We start from the raw sequence: 17,960 nt of genomic DNA on the forward strand, positions 1-17,960 counted from the left end.
AGAAAAGAAAAGCATCTTTGTATAGTGGCACTTTTGGCCATATTACATTATTACTTCAGTGGAGCACAGTGTTCTTTGTCGGTGACATGACCACCACATTTGTCGTATATGTAGGTGATGGAATCTTGGAATAGTATTTCGTCGTTTATTGTTGATTGCTGTTTGTCTTTTTGTGCCGTCATGGATGTCGTCATGGTCTTTGGCTGAATTCTTCTGGATCTGTTTCTTCTGGATCTGTTTCTTCTGGATCATTTTGGCTTAATTGGAGATACCTATTGGTATGAAGTGGAGAGGACTGTACGGTTTCTTCGGAAGAAGTTGGCTTTCTTACGACTTCAGCAAAAATTTCTTTCATTTGTTTTTCCAGTTCCTCTTTGGATGCATGGGGATTGGTTTGTAACATATTTCGGAGATAAGTTGGAAAGTCAAAAGAGGTGTTTGCACTATTTGGGTTTTCCTGGTATTTAGGTGCTTTTGGAGGTATTCTCTTTGGAGCGGCTTTGGTGAGATCCATTTGGAAGATATCCCACCATTTAACAGATATGGTTTTTCCCAAACGAGGGATGTAAGTATAATCATTTGTGGTATTGGGTGATATAGTATAATCCCATTTCATAATCCAAGGGATTTGGTACAATGCTTGTGATAAATTATAAACCATTAAATAAAGTTTTAAAATGGATAAGATACCCTATTCCCAATAAAAAAGACTTATTGGATAGAGTTGCTCAAGCATGTATATTTTCAAAATTTGATATGAAATCAGGATATTGGCAAATACAAATCCAAGAACAGGATAAATATAAAACTGCATTTAATGTTCCATTTGGTCAATTCGAATGGAATGTGATGCCTTTTGGTTTGAAGAATGCTCCATCAGAATTTCAGAAAATAATGAATGAAGTATTCAATGCTTATTACCATTTCATGATAGTTTATATTAATGATGTATTAATCTTCTCAGAATCCATAGACCAACACATCAAACATATTCACACATTCATCCATGCAGTAAACCATGCTGGCTTAGTTGTTTCAGCCAAAAAGATTACACTTTTCAAAACCAATATCAGATTCTTAAGACATATGATACATCATGGCACTATTATTCCAATAGATAGATCCATTGCCTTTGCTGATAAATTCCCTGATAAGATTTTAGATAAAACTGAACTTCAAAGATTTTTAGGATGTTTGAACTATGTTAGTGATTTCTATCCTAACCTTGCATTAGACTCTAAACCTTTATATGATAGACTCAAAAAGAATCCTCCTCCTTAGACTGACATCCATACTCAAGCAAGTATGGAACAAAACCAAGAAGACTTTCACCTACTCTCAAAGAAAGTAATTGAAAAACATAAGGAAAATAATTACAAATATTTACACATTGGCCTTATTCAAATAGCCGTAAAACCTTTGACCCGCTTAGGGATGAACACTTCTGTGCTTGTATGCCTAAGAGATACAAGACACAATATTTTCACAGACTCTCTACTTGGCATGGTTCAATCCAGCCTTTGTAGTGGTCCAATATATTTTAATTGTTTTCCTAATTTTTCTGTTTCTTTGACTGACCCAAATATTTTAGATATTTTAACAATAAATCTAAAAACACATGGATTCAACATGATCCATGGCTCACAAAATTTAGCCATAATATACCGAATATATTATAAAGTCATGAATACTTTAAGTCCGAATACTTTAAAACTTGATCAAAAAGATCAAACAATATTGTTTCAAACAAACATAGAAAAATCTAATATGATTGTCCCAAAAACTATAAAATGGTCAGATATAGTATTACCCCAATCATGGGCATTACAGAATGCCAACCAACCACAAGAAATTCCTCAACATCATATTCCTAATTAAATAATAGAACATACAGATGGTAATATTGAAATTAAATTTCAACAACCACAAGTACAGGATGATATTAATATTAATAGGAGAAGAAATATTAAAAATAAAATACCAAGTAGAAAATCTTACTCTCACAATCCAAATGTTATTATATTACCTCTTCATATTCAACCCTCTTCATCCAACTCAGATATTCAATTTCGGGGAACACAAAGAACCACAGATAATGTTGTGATTCCTACATACACATTTAAATCTCATACCACACAAACTACTGAACCCAGTATTGAAGAATTACAAGATTTTCAAGTATGTACTCTACAAATAGAAGAAGATATTTATGATAATAATCAATATTCAGATGAGTACATAGCAGCCTATCTAGCAGCTAAGCTAGAAAGGAAAAAGAGAAAAATAAATAAAGATTTTATCAAAAAAGATTATTTATCCGAAGAAAATAAAAATATAAAAGAATGGTATTTGAAAAGATTTCAACCAAGATTACTAGAACTAATACATAAAAAATATAATAAATTTTTACACCAAGAAAGGTTAAATATAGGAGTTTTTCAATGGTTAAAAGAAATGTGTATAGAAAAGAATATTACTATTCCCTCATTTGATAAAATTCAAACAATAGAAGAAAAAACATACATTAGTACTGATGGTACTACAACAGCTAGTATACATCCGCCTGAAAAGAGTATTATACTTAAGGCAGCTATTCCAAAAAAGAATGAGCCTACACAACCTCAATCACTATATGACATAGTAGCTACACCCTATAAAATTATACCTAAAGAGTTAAATAAAAAACAAGAGTACATTCCTCATATTGTGGAACAAAACAATTATACAAATTTATATTTACAATCTTTAGGAACGCAAACAGAGATAATAGAAAGAATTGTATCAAAAGAACATCCTTCTGTTACCTCTATTCCAAAATCAGTATTATTTAAACCTCCTCCAGAATTAAATAAAACTAAATTTCACATTGGAGACAATAATAAATCCCTTATGGATCAATTAATATCAAAACTATCCCTTATGGATCAATTAATATCAAAACTATCCCAGTTAGATATTAAAGGAGTACCATCATCTCAAATTAATATTCCTCCTCCAACCATTATTCCTCAATCACCCGAGTCTTCTGACAAAGGAAAAGCCATAGTAATACCTGAGCATGAAACAATGATGCTTGCAGAAGAAGAACCCATTATAGAAGATACTATCCAAAATCAAGAAAAAGCATTTATGGATACTACTCCTATAACTGACACTATCAATAAGATAGCCTATGAAAAATATTGGAAACCCATAACGACCTTACCTTATCATAAGAGACTTACCCCTGTTGATATTCAAATGGAAGAAGATCCTATACAACAGGCAGTATCCTATTCAGGACGATCAATAGTTAATTGGCAAATTGATGGGTTATCTGAATTAAAAATATTAGATGTCATGAGACATATGACAATGTATGCCTCTGCAAATAAAATGGCAGGCAACCATGATCAAGAGGTTGCTAAAGCAATAGTTAATGGATTTACAGGATGGTTAAGAGGATGGTGGGACTTTTATGTGGATGATGATATAAAACAAAGGATTCTCAATAATACAAGACAATGGACAGGAAGAAATGAACAAAATCAAGAAGTAATATACACAGAAAGTGATGCTGTTAACACACTAATATATACCATTACTTTACACTTTGTAGGCAGTACATCATTGCTAGCAGCAAGATCAGAGGATCTGCTCTCTAATTTACGCTGTCCTACCTTATCTCATTATAAATGGTATAAAGATGTATTTTTTTCAAGGTTATTAATAAGAGAAGATTGTCAGCTAGACCACTGGAAGGAAAAATTTATAGCTAGTCTTCCATATTTATTCGCAGAAAAGGTCAAAGAAAGACTGCGAAATAAACATAATGGAATAATTGTCTATTCATCATATACACTCGGAGAACTCTCTGCAGAAATATGTGCTGAAGGTTTAGCCTTATGCACTGATATGAAATTAAAAAGACAACTAGATAAACAAAAGATCACCAAGAGAAAGGAACTAGGTGATTTTTGTGAGCAATTTGGATATTATCTAGATAAGAAAAATATGCCTGACAATGTATACAAGAAAAAGAAAAAATACAAAAAAGAAAAATATAAATCCAAAAATAAGGAAAAAGATAGAAAGTATTATAAAAAATCTAAAAGAAAGCTAATCAATAAATTTTCCCCTAATACAAAGAAAAGGAAAAAATTACCAGTATGCTATAAGTGTGGCAAAATAGGACATTATAAACACCAATGTAAATTAAAAAAGAAAATAGAATCATTAAATCTAGATGATACAATAAAATCAAACTTGTACAATATAATTTCTTATGATTCTTCCTCCTCCACTTCTAGTGATTCTCATCTAGACCAAATAGATGATGATGATCTTATGTGGACAAACACTTTTGATTCTACCACTGATATAGAATCCTCTAATTCAACAGAAGACAATGATTGTAGTTGTCCTTTACCTCAACATAATGTTCATACACTCACTCAAGAAGATAATTTCATCTTAGATATTATTGATAAGATTAGTGATCCTAATGAAAAAAGAGCTGTTATTACTCAATTTATTAATATTACCAAAAATAAATCAAAACCACTACCTATCAATAAAAATCCAGATGAATATAATTTTTCTGCTATAATAAAAAGAGTAAGTGAGCAACATACTTCTCAACAAAAGGAACCTACAATCGCAGATCTCAAAAAAGAGATTAAAGAAATAAAGACAGAAATAGTACAGTTAAAAAATAGAATTCAATCACTAGAATTACAACAAATGTCTCAACAAGAGTCTGATACAGATGAAATAGAATTTAATGAATTAATAAATTCTGATTCAAATCAATTATTAGATACTCCTGAATCCTCAGAAGTACATACAGTACCAATTCCTTCTGTCAATCTAATAAACAAAATAGTGGTACAAAAATGGTTTGTTCAAGTCAAAATTATAGTTGCAAAAAATTATAGTTTTGAAACCTTAGCTCTTATAGACTCAGGAGCTGACTTAAATTGTATAAACGAAGGACTTGTACCTTCCAAATATTTTGATAAAACCAATCAAATATTAAATACAGCAGATGGCAGTAGATTATTTATTAAATATAAATTATCTAATGCTTCTGTATGTAACAATCACCAATGTATTGATACACCATTTATCATGGTTAAAGGATTAAGCCAATCAGTAATATTAGGAGTCCCATTCCTAACTTTGCTCTATCCTATAACCATAAATGAAACAGGAATCTCATCAACAATTCAAAATATTCCAATACAGTTTAATTTCATTCATAAACCAAAATTAAAAGAATTAAATAATGTCAAAAGCCAATTAAAGGATAAAGAAAAATTTCTTTGTACACTAAAACAAGAAATTAAATATAAAGTGATTGAAGAACAATTACAAACTTCTTCAATACAACAAACAATTCAAGCACTACAAAAACAAATAGAAACTTCAATAAAGAGCAAGGTAAAAACCCTCGAATGCCTTTCTCTTCCACATCCTACTGCTTTCAAAATTATTGAATGTGACGCCTCTGATAAAGGTCTTGGTGGAATTTTAAAACAACAAATTGATTCTAAAGAACAATTATTACGCTATACATCCTATATACATATATATATATATATATATATTCATTTAATGTATCCAAGAAATGATCACTTGCTTTGTTTTTAAAGGAGAATGAGTTAACTCATTGATATTCAAAATCGAAATATTTTCTCTTATGTTTGTGAGGAAAATTGCTCAAAGTTATATGGTGACTACAGTCAAAAAGGAATCCAACCAGTCATTAGTCATTGGCGGAGATTGGCCCCCTAAACTGGCCTATGCTACAACTACTACTGAGCAATTAGAAGATCATGAAAGTCCTAAATCAAGGTAGATGCTAGCTACCTTCGGGTACATAACATCAATTCTGAACGAGATCAGAATGATGAGGTACACCGGTTGAACTATTTAATCCATTGGAACTCATATGCTTAAAAGCATATATCAACCATTGACCATTGAATTCCATATTCAAGAAATAAAATAAAAATTAGAAATATTGGCTGATAAAAGTGTAAAGGAAAAGAAATTAAAGAAAAATTTATGCAAATCCATGAGAATCATCATCAAATATTTGAAAACAAATAAAGTTACAAAAAGAAAAAAGAAGATGAAGTTGTAAAAGCTTTCAAATTCAAGTCTCCTAGCTTTCCTTCATTTCTCTAAAACCCTGAAAACATGGAAGAATCATGCTTCGTTTCTCAAATGAAAATGATGAGAATTTCTATGGTTGAGCAATATGGTCTCAGAGACATAGGAGAAGATATTCTAATTTTGAATATTGATGAGTTGACTCATTCTCCTTCAAAAACAAAGCAAAAGATCATTTGTTAGATACATAAAGGATATCTCAAAAAGCTTAGGAATCAAATCTCAAACATAGTTGAGACAACCAACGATAAAAAACTGCCGTGGCTAAGAGATAGGAATCGAGCTTTCTTTTTTTTTTTGGTGGTTAAGGCGGTATGAATCAAACTCACAAAGTAGTCTTTCAATCATGAATAATTAAACACTCAAGCCCAAGCAAATTTATCTGCAGTTTCCCTTAAACAACCTAGCTGTTTGATTCATGGATGCAAGGAAGAAAGGGAAACTAGTAGCTTGAAAGTTGAGAACATGTTTGATGGTTAGTCTAGATTTCCTTGTGCTAGAAATATCTCTAGTAAAAGAATAGAAAAAGTAAGAAAGTACTTTCTTTGACCACCCAATATGTATATCATTGATAAAAGGTAGAGATTGAAATCCATATTTTGGATGAGATTTTTATCCAAGCAGTATGTATAAAATATACGATTCAGCTCCTAAACTATTGCTAATTCCATACAAGTTATAATGGAAGGGTACCCACTAAGGTATTCAAATGACTAACACCTCGGAAATATCATATAAAATAAGCATAGATATAAGATCTCTGTGATACTAAAGAAAGTTTCTGTCTATCTAGAGAAAAAGAGAGAGAGTCTCCCTCTTCCTCTTGCACGAATAGGACTAGCAATGAAAACGACAAATATTAAACACAGACTACCTCCCTCTCTGGGAAAAAGAAAACCAACATACAATAAATAAACAAATGTAAAAGCTTATCAAAAAGCAAATCACAAAAAGTGAAAAGTGAGTACCTGGTGATCCCACAAAATCTTTGAAAGGTGAGATCTGTAAGGATGTAGCCAAAAGTAACAACTGTAATAAAAAGATAGCATACAATAAATTCAACCAGTTGACTATTTTCTGGATAAGAAGCTTCCCCCTGCCAATCCCACTCTCTCTCTCTCTCTCAACAGATACATGAAGCACTCGTAATTATTTATGGAATTTTTTTTGGGAAAATTGTTGCATGCCGGCTGGACTGTTTCTACAATATGCGGTCCAGAGGTAGAAAGCATCCATCTTAAAGATGGATGCAAATAGGTGGTCCATCTAAAAACAATTGTAACTAACTGTCCAAATGTTTTCTTAATATAATTATTATTTCTAGTTTTCAATTTATTTTATTCTTTTCATACATGCGGGCTGGCCGCATAGAAACCAAGTCCTTTTTTTTGTGAGTGCTGACTTCTATCAATTATTTAGGGAAAATAAACATTTTCAGATGCTGGATTTCCTAGGACGGGGATAAAGATGAGGTTAAGAATCATAAAAAAAAAATACTTTCAAAACATGCAAATAGTTTTGTAAGGATAGAAAAATGGACTGCAATTTTTTTTTTACAATGCATATTTGATAAACCTGCAAGTTTACACTTACCCAACTGAGAGAAGCAACAGTCCATATAGCAAAAGGACTATTATCCAGTGCTGGCCCAAAAGGTGTTCAGGTTTCGCCATTTTGCCTTTGCTTGAAAGAAACTAACGTGTAAGTTTAGAATATTGCAGGGTTTCTTCAAAATATTGTCAAGGCTTTCTTCAAATCCCAACAAAGAATTGATTCAAGGCAAAACGACATGGAGATTTCATTTTCCAATAAAATGGACGAGAAGCTGGGGTTGGGATTTTTAGGGTTCGGGAAATCAATTTGAAAGGGAAGAGATTGGCAAAGTTGCAGATTATTGAAGCGAGAGAGAGATTTGGGTATCAGCAGGAGAGAAAATCTGGTCAGATTTTTTTTTTTGTTTTCCTTTTTTCTTCGGGGTAGGAGGGGAGCGGAAGATTGGGAGAGAATTGGGGAATTAGGTTTTAGTTTAGGGATATTTGAGGCTTGTCTTAGAGAGAGATTTGGATTTTGGTTGGGGCTGGTTTGAGAGAGAGATTCAGCAGGAAGAGGGGAAGAGCTGGGAAGCAGGGCATCAAGAGAGTTGCAGAAGTGGGGAGAGAGAGATTCAGTAGGGGTGACGGGGAGAGACGGTACCTCTTTGTTTGGGACAAATATCGCAGGGCCTATCGAATCCTGTCGATTATGGTTTGTAGACATTTATCTTCCCCGGACGATTTTTTAAAGGGTGTTGTTAGATCTAATTCTATGTAGCATATATATTTAAAGAAAAAGTTTATATAAAGCCTAGGCGGTAAACAATTAAATTAGAGCCCACTTCAAAAATTTCACCGGAAGAGGTTGTTTTGATATCCAAATATCCTCAAATTGGTCATCTCGACCTTAAGATGCATGAATACGAGAAAAAAATAGAATTCAAGTTATGAAAATAGTACATCTTGTAACGCATTTTTGGACCGTCAATTTTTCAAGTTTTCATAGATCTACTCTATCTACATGATTTTTGAAGCTATAAATTTTATAATTAAAGATGAAAATATATTTTAAGGCTATTACAAAGATTTCTACTATTGAAAGCATATTTATCGACACTACTTGAAGGTATACTTTACTTTGATTGTTTAGAGCCTCAGTGTTATACAAACCGTTCCTTCAAAAAATTATAAAAAAAAAACCCTCGTAGACTATACTTTTTATGTAAGTTAACCTAACATAACTTTCTCTCTCACTTTTTTTCCCACAATACACTTTCCGTGCAAATAACCTCCACCCAAATAAATGTGTAAAATGCGGTCCGGCAGTAGTGCTCCGGCATTATTTTTACCTTACCCACACCTCACTCTCCTCTATCGCACCAAAATAGACCTCTCTCTCCTTTATCCCACCAAAATAGGGGCGTCGGCATTACTTTTACCTTACCCACACCTCTCTCTCCTCTATCCCACCAAAATAGGGGCTCCGGCACTGTGTAAGTGCGGTCCGGCAGTAGCGGTCGGGCATTGTGTAAAGTGCGGTTCGGCACTGTGTAAAGTGTGGTTTGGTAGTAGGGCTCTGGCAATGTGTAAAGTGCGGTCCGGTTGTAGGGCTCCGGCACTGTCTAAAGTATGGTTCGGCAATTCAAAATGTGGTCTCGTAGTTGCAAAGGACAATCCGGCAATAGATGTTATTGGATTCCATGACTCTGACACTACAACAGTACTTACCTTCGGTCCGGTAGTTGTCTTAAGGCAGTCCAGCAGTACTCAGTTTTTGTCCAGTAGTTGTCTTAGGGCGGTCGGTCTGGTAGTTGTCTTAAGGCGGTCCAGCAATACTCAGTTTTTGTCCAGTAGTTGTCTTAGGGCAGTCGGATACTTGTGCTCTCCGGCAATGTTATGGTGAGCTCCTGGAATATACTACTAGGTCCAAAAGTCAACGTCAAATCTAGCCAAAATGATTTTTTTTATTGGAAGGACATTTCCATCTAAAAAAATTGAACTTTTTCCCTTGGGGGTATTTGCATTTCAAGTTTGACTTGGAGAAAAAAATGAGAAAAAAAGTTGGGTTCGGGTAAGTTGCATAGAAAGTGTGGTCTTGGGTTTTTTTTTTTGTAATTTTCCGTTTTTTATTTTCAACAACTTTTTAAAGGTTTTTGTTAGGCTACTCCTACGCATCACATGAGTATATATCATAGTTAGCAAGTCTATATTTAAAACATGATTTAAACTAATATATATATTGAAATTCATTAAGAACTCTGAGTTTTTTAAAAGATCTTCAAAAAATCACTTTTTTTTTAATGGAACCGATATAAATTTGTATTGCATCTTTTTTCAAAAAGACTTTTTAAATAAAATTCTTCCCAATAGTTTTATTTATTCATTAACTTAACATCATTGAATTTTGGTTTAAAGATAAGTATACTAACAATGGGAGTAAATTAAGAATCATGATTTAATAAAAAAATTCCATCAAATTTTTCACCAATAAGTTCCCTTATAAAAATTGCAAAAAAATACAAGCAATATATTATCGCATAAAAGTAATCAAAACAATTGTATATCTCAAAATACTAGGTAGAATTAGAAGCAGAGTAATAAAAAAAAAAATCTTTTTTTCTTTAAACCCACGGCGTCATTATAAAGAGCAAGAGAGATTTAGTGATACTAAAGATTTAGGTAGCCTGGAGTATAGTGTGATTCGAATTTATTTAAGCATTTGTTGTTGCGTTTATGTATAAAGAAGCTTGATTAATTTTGTGTTTTATTTTTTATTTTTATTTCATTGGTACATACAACATAGCATTTTGGATGGACCATTATTTTAAATCATTTATTTGTTTGCATTTCCTTTTAATTAACTGCAATCCTATATTGAGGGCATTTTTTGTTTTTTTCTTTGAAAAATAATCTTATAACTTGGTTCACAGTTCTTGTTATTTGCCAATTAGTTATTATGTTTAGTATTGTTGTTGCTTTATTTTATTCTCCCAATAAATCTACAATATGTTTTGTATTGTGAAAGCATAGTAAGCATTGTTGCTAGATTTGTTGAATGTTTCAACAAAAAATTATCAAGTATTTCTCTAATGACACTAATAAAGCTATAAAATTATTGTTTAATGGCTCTAATATATATATATATATATATATATATAAAATAGCTGCAAATCATAATATTATAAAGTGTCATCTTTACAAATCCAATTTTTTTACTACTTTTTTTTAACCAAATCCGAAATATTCACAATTCCATAGCTTACCTTATATTTAGGCGATCAATATTTTTTATTTGATTTTTTTCTCCAGCTTTTTGAAATAAACCGATTTATTACTAATGTTTCAGTCTGTTAATATTTTATTATTCTCCGATTTGTTTACTATGGTTTATACTTAATGTGCTTAGATAGTTATAATACAAAATATTTTAAGCAATGGTATTTTTGGTCATTAGGAGGAGTAGAATGGATATTTCTCTAAAAAACTAATGACAGTCAATTAGTGGTTAAAAAATAATTAATGCTTCATATGGGTGATGTTATACATCATGTCGGTGATGTCATTGTCTATTATATTTAATAAATGATTTTGTTTCTTTTAAGAATTTTTACTTTACCTTTTACTAAGCACCATAACCTGGTGCCGGTCTCGCCTACGCAAGGTTCCGGGAGGGGTAAGTGGGAAACGATCCTAACGTTTGCCTTGTTATGCACAAAGTAGTCGTTCTCAGGACTCGAACACGCGCTCTTGCACTGGACACCCGAGCTTTTTACCATCACACCAAGTGACGGCCCGTTATTTTACCCTTTACCAATTACTTAAATACACGAAGATAAAAAGTTACTATGTTATAGGATAAAGTAACCAAAATGTCCAAAAAATTTGAGTATATTAAATATATACTCCATGTGTAGGAGTAGTTTAACTAAACCCCTTTTTAGAATGCTAAAAAGATATTAGCTTAGTTTTTCTAGCACTTTTCCCCATTCAAAAAATGTTAAAAGATTTATGACTAAAATACCCCTATCTTCCCCCTCTCTTTCATTTTGTAGACACCCCAAACCCAATCGAGGATATGCCAAAATACCCTAGGCAAGCTACCCTCGGAACTTGAACCATTCACACACCTTCCTGACCTAACTTGACGAATGAGCAAGACATATAAGAACTCAGAATATCCAAGCTGGAAGCAGTCCAAAAGCAAAAAGTTATGAATCCACTGCCAATAGTGTCAGCACCACTCCCAGTAATGACACTAAAAAATGCCCCGACACTCTATACAGAAACGGTGACACAATAAAGGAGAAAAGGCCTGACACCATTGCAAGTGGCGCTAGTGCCACTAAGACCAGCATCACCTCTATGAGAATCAAAGGCGAATATATGGTGGATGTACAGACCAGTATCACGTGTCAGCAAGGACTAACATGTCAGATGTCAGCACAAAAGGGAGTGCCATTCTCTAATTCATTGAATGAAATGTCAAATTAGCCATCATTCATATGATGACATCCAAATGATCGACTGACACCAACAACACTGGGAATGGCGCCAAAGACAGTCAAAATAACGACAAATTTTGATTGGTCAGTTAGTTGTACGGAAGAATGCCTAGAAGATGACATAAGGTAACTTTTGTTAGAAAGACACTTTGAATGGCACCAACGACAATGTCAATGTCGTTGAACCTCCGACACCTTGCACACAAAGCTGTGCCCGGGCTAGAATCACATGATCTTGGAGCATTTAATGGCACGCACAGTAATTAATGCTAATGAATGTTGATTGGGAGACATTGTCAGTGATGCCAAAGGCATTGACATCAACGCCATAATTTGAAGGGCCTAGATTGAATAAAAAATGCCCAACAGCGAACTGTTTTATCTATAAATAGAAGGCTCCTCTTCGAGCCAAGGACCAAGAATTTTATAAAATGTGCGTAAGCCGTGCTAGACTAGAACCGAGCTCATCTAAACCCTAAAACCAAACTTGAATATTAGAAATCTCACCCAATTCAATCAAAATCGATGGTGGTTCGGATAATTCGACTTTTAGGGCCCTCTTCCACCCATTGCTTTGACTAGTAAAAACTCGAAGGACCGGGACTAGTCGTGCTATTATCAACTCTGAAGTCTGGACAGGCACCAAGCCTAGGGCCCCAACCTAAAAGATCATTTTCTTTCTTATTTTGATTTCATTAATGGCATTTATGAGCTTTATTTAATTTTATTTTGTGCATTTATTAGCTTTTTAAAGTTTTTCATTAAGCTGCCCCCTCTCTTTACTAAATACTTCAAGACCTCTCTTGAACTCCAAGGCTAAGGTGTACAGGAAGCCGGCTTTGTCGGCGGTCTAAGTGGGATAAAGTCTTGTGACCTGATTCTTGCCCGGAACGCAACTTGACGGGACCCCTTTCTCTATCAACTTCATTCGACGAGTTTACACTTGAAACCAAGACAGTGATTGAGTTCATTGCCCGCATTCTCAAGTATAAACACATTTATACCTATGTTTTTATAGTACTGGTCCAACACCAAAACTACAGGACTAACTTCAGAAGCCGGTCTGGCAGGTTCGATAGTGTTTTGTGCAAGACTAGCACTATAAAATCAATATCCTAGATTAGTTCGACACATTTTTTGTGCCAGACTAGACTCATTTTTTGATCCGGCACTGAAAAAAAAGAAAGAAAGAAGAAGCAAGTGACTGAACATGGGTTGAACGAGAGTATTTTGGTCTAAAAAAAACACTCTTTCAACTTGGGGGTAATAGCAAAAGAAAACATTATTGGGGTTTATAAGTGGTATCAAAAGTGTCAGGGAAGGATACTTAGAAAGTTGAAATTTGGGGTACTTTGGTAATTTTATTCATATGCATGGTTGGCAACATTGCTCAAACCATCGTGATCGCCCTTTTACTTAAAGGAAAATATCTATTGTGATTTTGCTTTTATTTGCTCCTCTCCCTATGCTCCTTTGCCCGAAAAAAAAAAGAAAAAAAAAGAAGAAAACAAAAAAGAAAAGAAAGAGTAATCACCATCGAAATGAGAATATTGTATTTATCCATCATCCATTTGTGCCTCTCTCGTCATGTCTATAAAATAGAAACTATTATCATTTTGACATGTTTTTCCAACTAGAAATTCACCCTTCCTCATCTCTTATTTGGGGAGTTTGTGTTTTTGAACTTGCTATTTGGAGAGTTTGTTTTAGTGAACCAGTTTTCTTGGATTACTATCTATTTAATTGAAATCAGAAGACAATAGGCTAGTTAGATTATCAAACACAGTACTTGTTCCAAAATTCACATGTTTAGTGAGGCAGATCTTCTACTTCACAGGAAGGTTCTAACTTCTAGATTCTTTACTGTCTTTTTCAAACTGAGATGATTGTAAAATCATCATTTCTTATGGTCTTTTATTTTTCATCGTATGGTTCTTCTTTTATTTTTCACCCTTGAGTTTTGGTACTTTATGGTTAACTGGTTTGGGTAAAGGGACTTGTCAAGCAAAAGGGCTTTGGCTAATGACCCATACGTAGTTCATTGTCTAGCTAACTAGGCATAGACTTCAAGGCTCGGTCTCAACATTTGGGCCAAGTTCCATCAGTGGCTTTACACATTGTTAGAAAAAAGGATGCGGTTAGCATGCGTCCAGCCCGCATATTATAGAAATACAGACTTGGCAATAAATATTTTTTACATGTAATTTGATCCAATTTTTTAGAAGGGGAAATGATCTTGTGAGACCCTCCCATACGCATGTATGTAGGACCCCAAAGGATCACCATTAAATTTGGCACAGATCTCTAGAAAAGTCAAGTTCCACACCCGTGTGATAACTTTTATAGAGATCTGTGCTAAATTTAATGGCGATCCTTTAGGGTCCTACACATGGATGGGTCTCATATGATCATTACTCTTTTAGAAAATATATAATTTTGAACATGGAGATCATGAATATGAAAAATAAATAAAATTTGAAAACTAGAAATAATAATTATATTAAGAAAACATTTGAACCGTTAGTTACAATTGTTTTTAGATGGACAACCTATTTGAATCCATCTTTAAGATGGATGATTTATACCGCCGGATGACATACTATAGAAATGCGGTCTAGTCCACATGAAACAATTATTCCAAAAAAAATGGGGACTATCATATAATTTAGTAACATGCTTTCGCTACACATGGAATCGAGCTTATTAATCATAATTTTCAATGTGATTATTTGGATCACATATTCATGTGTCCTGTGCTCCCATAGCACAAACTTTGTAAGCACGACTTCACGGTGCAAAAAGGAAGAGTAGGGCTGTAAATGGCAAGGGGTTGGGTTTGGGTCACCCCAACCTGGACCAAAAGAGACATGGTCCTAATTGAATCCAAACTTAGGTTAGATCCATTTTATTAGACCCATACCCAAGCAATTAAGTTGGGTTAGGTATATATGGGAAATGATCTCATGTCACCTTGTCATTGTGATATAATGAAATTACCACTCTAGAAAACCATGTTTGTAGCATTTGTATCAACTCAACTTTACACACACATTCGGAAGAACTTAAGAGTGGGTTCAAATGATGATAAGATAAGAAAAAGTATACATAGGTGGGTTGACCATGTGCAATATAGACCCAATACAATACCTATCTGGAGGTATGAGTTGGTTCAATAGAAGGCTAAAAAGGGTAAGGGGTAAGCCCAAAAGCACATAATTGGAAGTAGTGAATAAATATATAGAGACTTATGGCCTCACTGAGGGTATGACTCTTGATAAAGCAAAATGGCGGACCAAGATTCGGGTGCCCGACCCCAAATAGTTAGAAAAAAACTTGATGATAATGGCAATTATTTTCATTCAAATAATAAATTCCAAAAAAAAACAAAACTCAATTTTCACTTTAGATATGGTCAAAATGAGTATCATCCAACAATGAATTTTGACCATCAATTTGGTGAATTTCAAGATCTAGGCTTTTATAAATTCAAAATCAATTTATCTTTGTTTTTTAACATTGCTAGTTTAATGGTAATAAACGTATCTAAAAACTTTGAAAATGAAAAAGATTCTTATAAGGTCTAGATCTAAGCATCTCATTAAAATAGGCAGGTGGGTTTTCACAATTTACTTTTGTTGTGGTTGTTCATTAGAGTAAAAGTAATGCACATTTAAAATTTGAAATCAAACAAATGGCCTTAACATGATTTTTGAATATTATTTCATTATATATTATAGAATGGTTGCATGAAATCACTATATCTATCTTGACTTGGGTTTGGTTCGAGTCCGAGTCTATCTTAGACCAAATCGAGCCAAGTTAGGTCCATACTGGATATTCAGTATGGACCCAACCTGACTTGATTTGGTCTAAGATAGATCTAAACTCATGTTAAACTAGTCAAGATTAGCCATACGTTTAATGACGGGGTTCAAACCTAGACCATGGTTGTGTCAACTTGTATTTGACCCCGATTGCCATCCTTGGAACTTGTTTGAGAAATCGGCTGGTCTAACTCAGATCCTGTCGAGCAAACCAGAATTGGCCACTGGTCGAGCCAGGTTTGGCCAATTTAGGTCGTCAAGCCAGTTATTTTAATATATAATCCCAAAAAATAAAAAATTTATTTGTAATGTATTTTTGAATATTTTGTATCATTTTAGCAACTGATGGAATGTATTTTGGCAATGAATACCTAATTTTACATTTTTTCTTCTTCTTTTAATTATTTTTAAAATACCCTTGGGCACAATTGATTTTTTAAAATTTATTTATTTTTACTGCTTTTCAACTTCATTTGTTTAATTGTACTGTAAATATATGTTTTATACGTTATAGGATTTTTTTGATATTTTTTAAAATTGGGAGTCTTTTTATCCCGCCTTCGACATGCCCGATTAGGCCCGGTGAACCGGCCGGTTTCCGAGTTACTTCAGAGAAGCCAAATAAAAGGAGACCGAAAAGTTATCCAAATCAGCAGCAAGGAGCGCAGGAGGGTGTTCAAATTCCGCCATGGAATGCCTTCTCCCCAGGACGGTATGTCCTCTGTTTCTCTCTTCCGCCGCCCACCCCAAAAAAAACAAGTTCTGAAGAACTTGGTAGTCTTGACTCACCAAAAATAGTCCCAAATTTAGCAAAATCAGTCTTGTTTCAAAATGAATATGCAGCCTTTAAGTGACTAGGGTTTTGTTTAATTTTGGATTTGGAATAACAGAGTTACTGAAACTGTCCGAGCAGATTGCGACCATCCAGAACTTTGGAAGTGATTAAATGATCAGTTTTGCGAAATGATAACTTATTCGAATTGTGATGAACTTCTGTTTGATGAAATGCTCTTTAGTAGATGCTTATAGATGAAAGGCCAACAAATCGGGAGCCATATAAAAGAACTCCTATGTTTTTTTTTTCTGGGTAGATTAGTCTATGGTTTAAGACTTTAAGTTATATCAGCCTTTCTCATCTCATCTCTTAATCCTGAACAATATACAGGCGAGGAGAACTGAGTAGCTGCCCTGAGTTTTCATTTAGATATGCAATTTCATTCAGATTTACCATGAACCAATTTCATCAGATTTACCAAAAATCATCTCAGTGTATAGATTGATAGCATCATGTGTTAGCATTCAGCTATACAATTTCAATTCTTGACATTGGGAGTATGGCTAGTGTCGCATTAAAATATCTGACTGGATGTTTGGGCATTTCCTGCTTCACGCTAGTGTCCTCTGAAAATTGATCGTATGAATAATCACGAGTGTTATTTTTGGAGGTGAACACCGACTTTGAATACCTTAGCATGAAGTTCACACCATTTGGTTTGAAAAATGTTAAAGGTTAACATTTAGAAGTGTTAACTGGTCAAGATATTGATATGTAACACAACCCCTCTTGGTTTTTATGGTTGGTAATGAAATTGTCCCTTTGTGAGTCTTTTCCTATAGATGAACGTATGTTACTTTGAAGCTGTGTTTGTAATTGGAGGATGGAGGGAGCATCAGAGGTATTGAGGTTGCAAGTTTTGAAAAGGAATTGTTTGGGGTTGATCCCCCTTGAGAGAGTCTCACGTTGGGAGAGAATCTGGCTTGTGGAGTGCAATCAGGCATGGATAACTGTTTACTAGTTGCTTCATTGGAATTTATCTATTTGGTTATAAGTTGTATTTTCTGCAGCGTTGTACAACTTTTCTTCGGTGTTGTTATAATTATCTTTTCTGTGGTGTTTGTTGGACAATTTTTTAAACTAAACCTAACTAATAACATGCATCACCATG

General features: G+C 33.8%; 2 protein-coding genes across 50 annotated transcripts in view; one reads left to right on the forward strand and one right to left on the reverse strand.

Moving 5' to 3' along the window:
• Positions 1–8,395, reverse strand: part of LOC18437191 (uncharacterized) — a 51,535-nt gene extending 43,140 nt beyond the window's left edge. For 20 of the 28 annotated variants that reach the window (XR_002281475.2, XR_016058419.1, XR_002281476.2 and 17 more), the window contains exons 1-2: positions 7,750–8,395; positions 7,125–7,185 (exon numbers count right to left, since the gene is read on the reverse strand). Coding sequence is in view for 3 of the 28 variants with exons in the window: in XM_020669039.2 (XP_020524698.1) it covers positions 7,125–7,185; positions 7,750–7,829 (141 nt within the window). In the remaining 25 variants the exon portion in view is untranslated. Of the gene's footprint in view, positions 1–2,968; positions 3,026–3,205; positions 3,273–7,124; positions 7,186–7,749 lie in introns of all 28 variants that reach the window. The other 8 variants (XR_016058424.1, XR_016058434.1, XR_016058422.1 and 5 more) reach the window with 4 other exon arrangements.
• An 8,270-nt stretch (positions 8,396–16,665) lies between these two features.
• Positions 16,666–17,960, forward strand: part of LOC18437189 (Tetratricopeptide repeat (TPR)-like superfamily protein) — a 38,461-nt gene continuing 37,166 nt past the window's right edge. For 11 of the 22 annotated variants that reach the window (XR_016058447.1, XR_016058446.1, XR_016058440.1 and 8 more), the window contains exon 1: positions 16,666–17,789. Coding sequence is in view for 6 of the 22 variants with exons in the window: in XM_088870634.1 (XP_088726760.1) it covers positions 17,673–17,789 (117 nt within the window). In the remaining 16 variants the exon portion in view is untranslated. The remainder of the gene's footprint in view (positions 17,790–17,960) is intronic. The other 11 variants (XR_016058442.1, XR_016058449.1, XR_016058443.1 and 8 more) reach the window with 2 other exon arrangements.

This window comes from Amborella trichopoda, chromosome 6 (assembly GCF_054954075.1).
Source record: "Amborella trichopoda isolate Santa Cruz 75 chromosome 6, AtrichopodaSantaCruz75HAP2 v2.0, whole genome shotgun sequence".
NCBI classification, from domain to species: domain Eukaryota; kingdom Viridiplantae; phylum Streptophyta; class Magnoliopsida; order Amborellales; family Amborellaceae; genus Amborella; species Amborella trichopoda.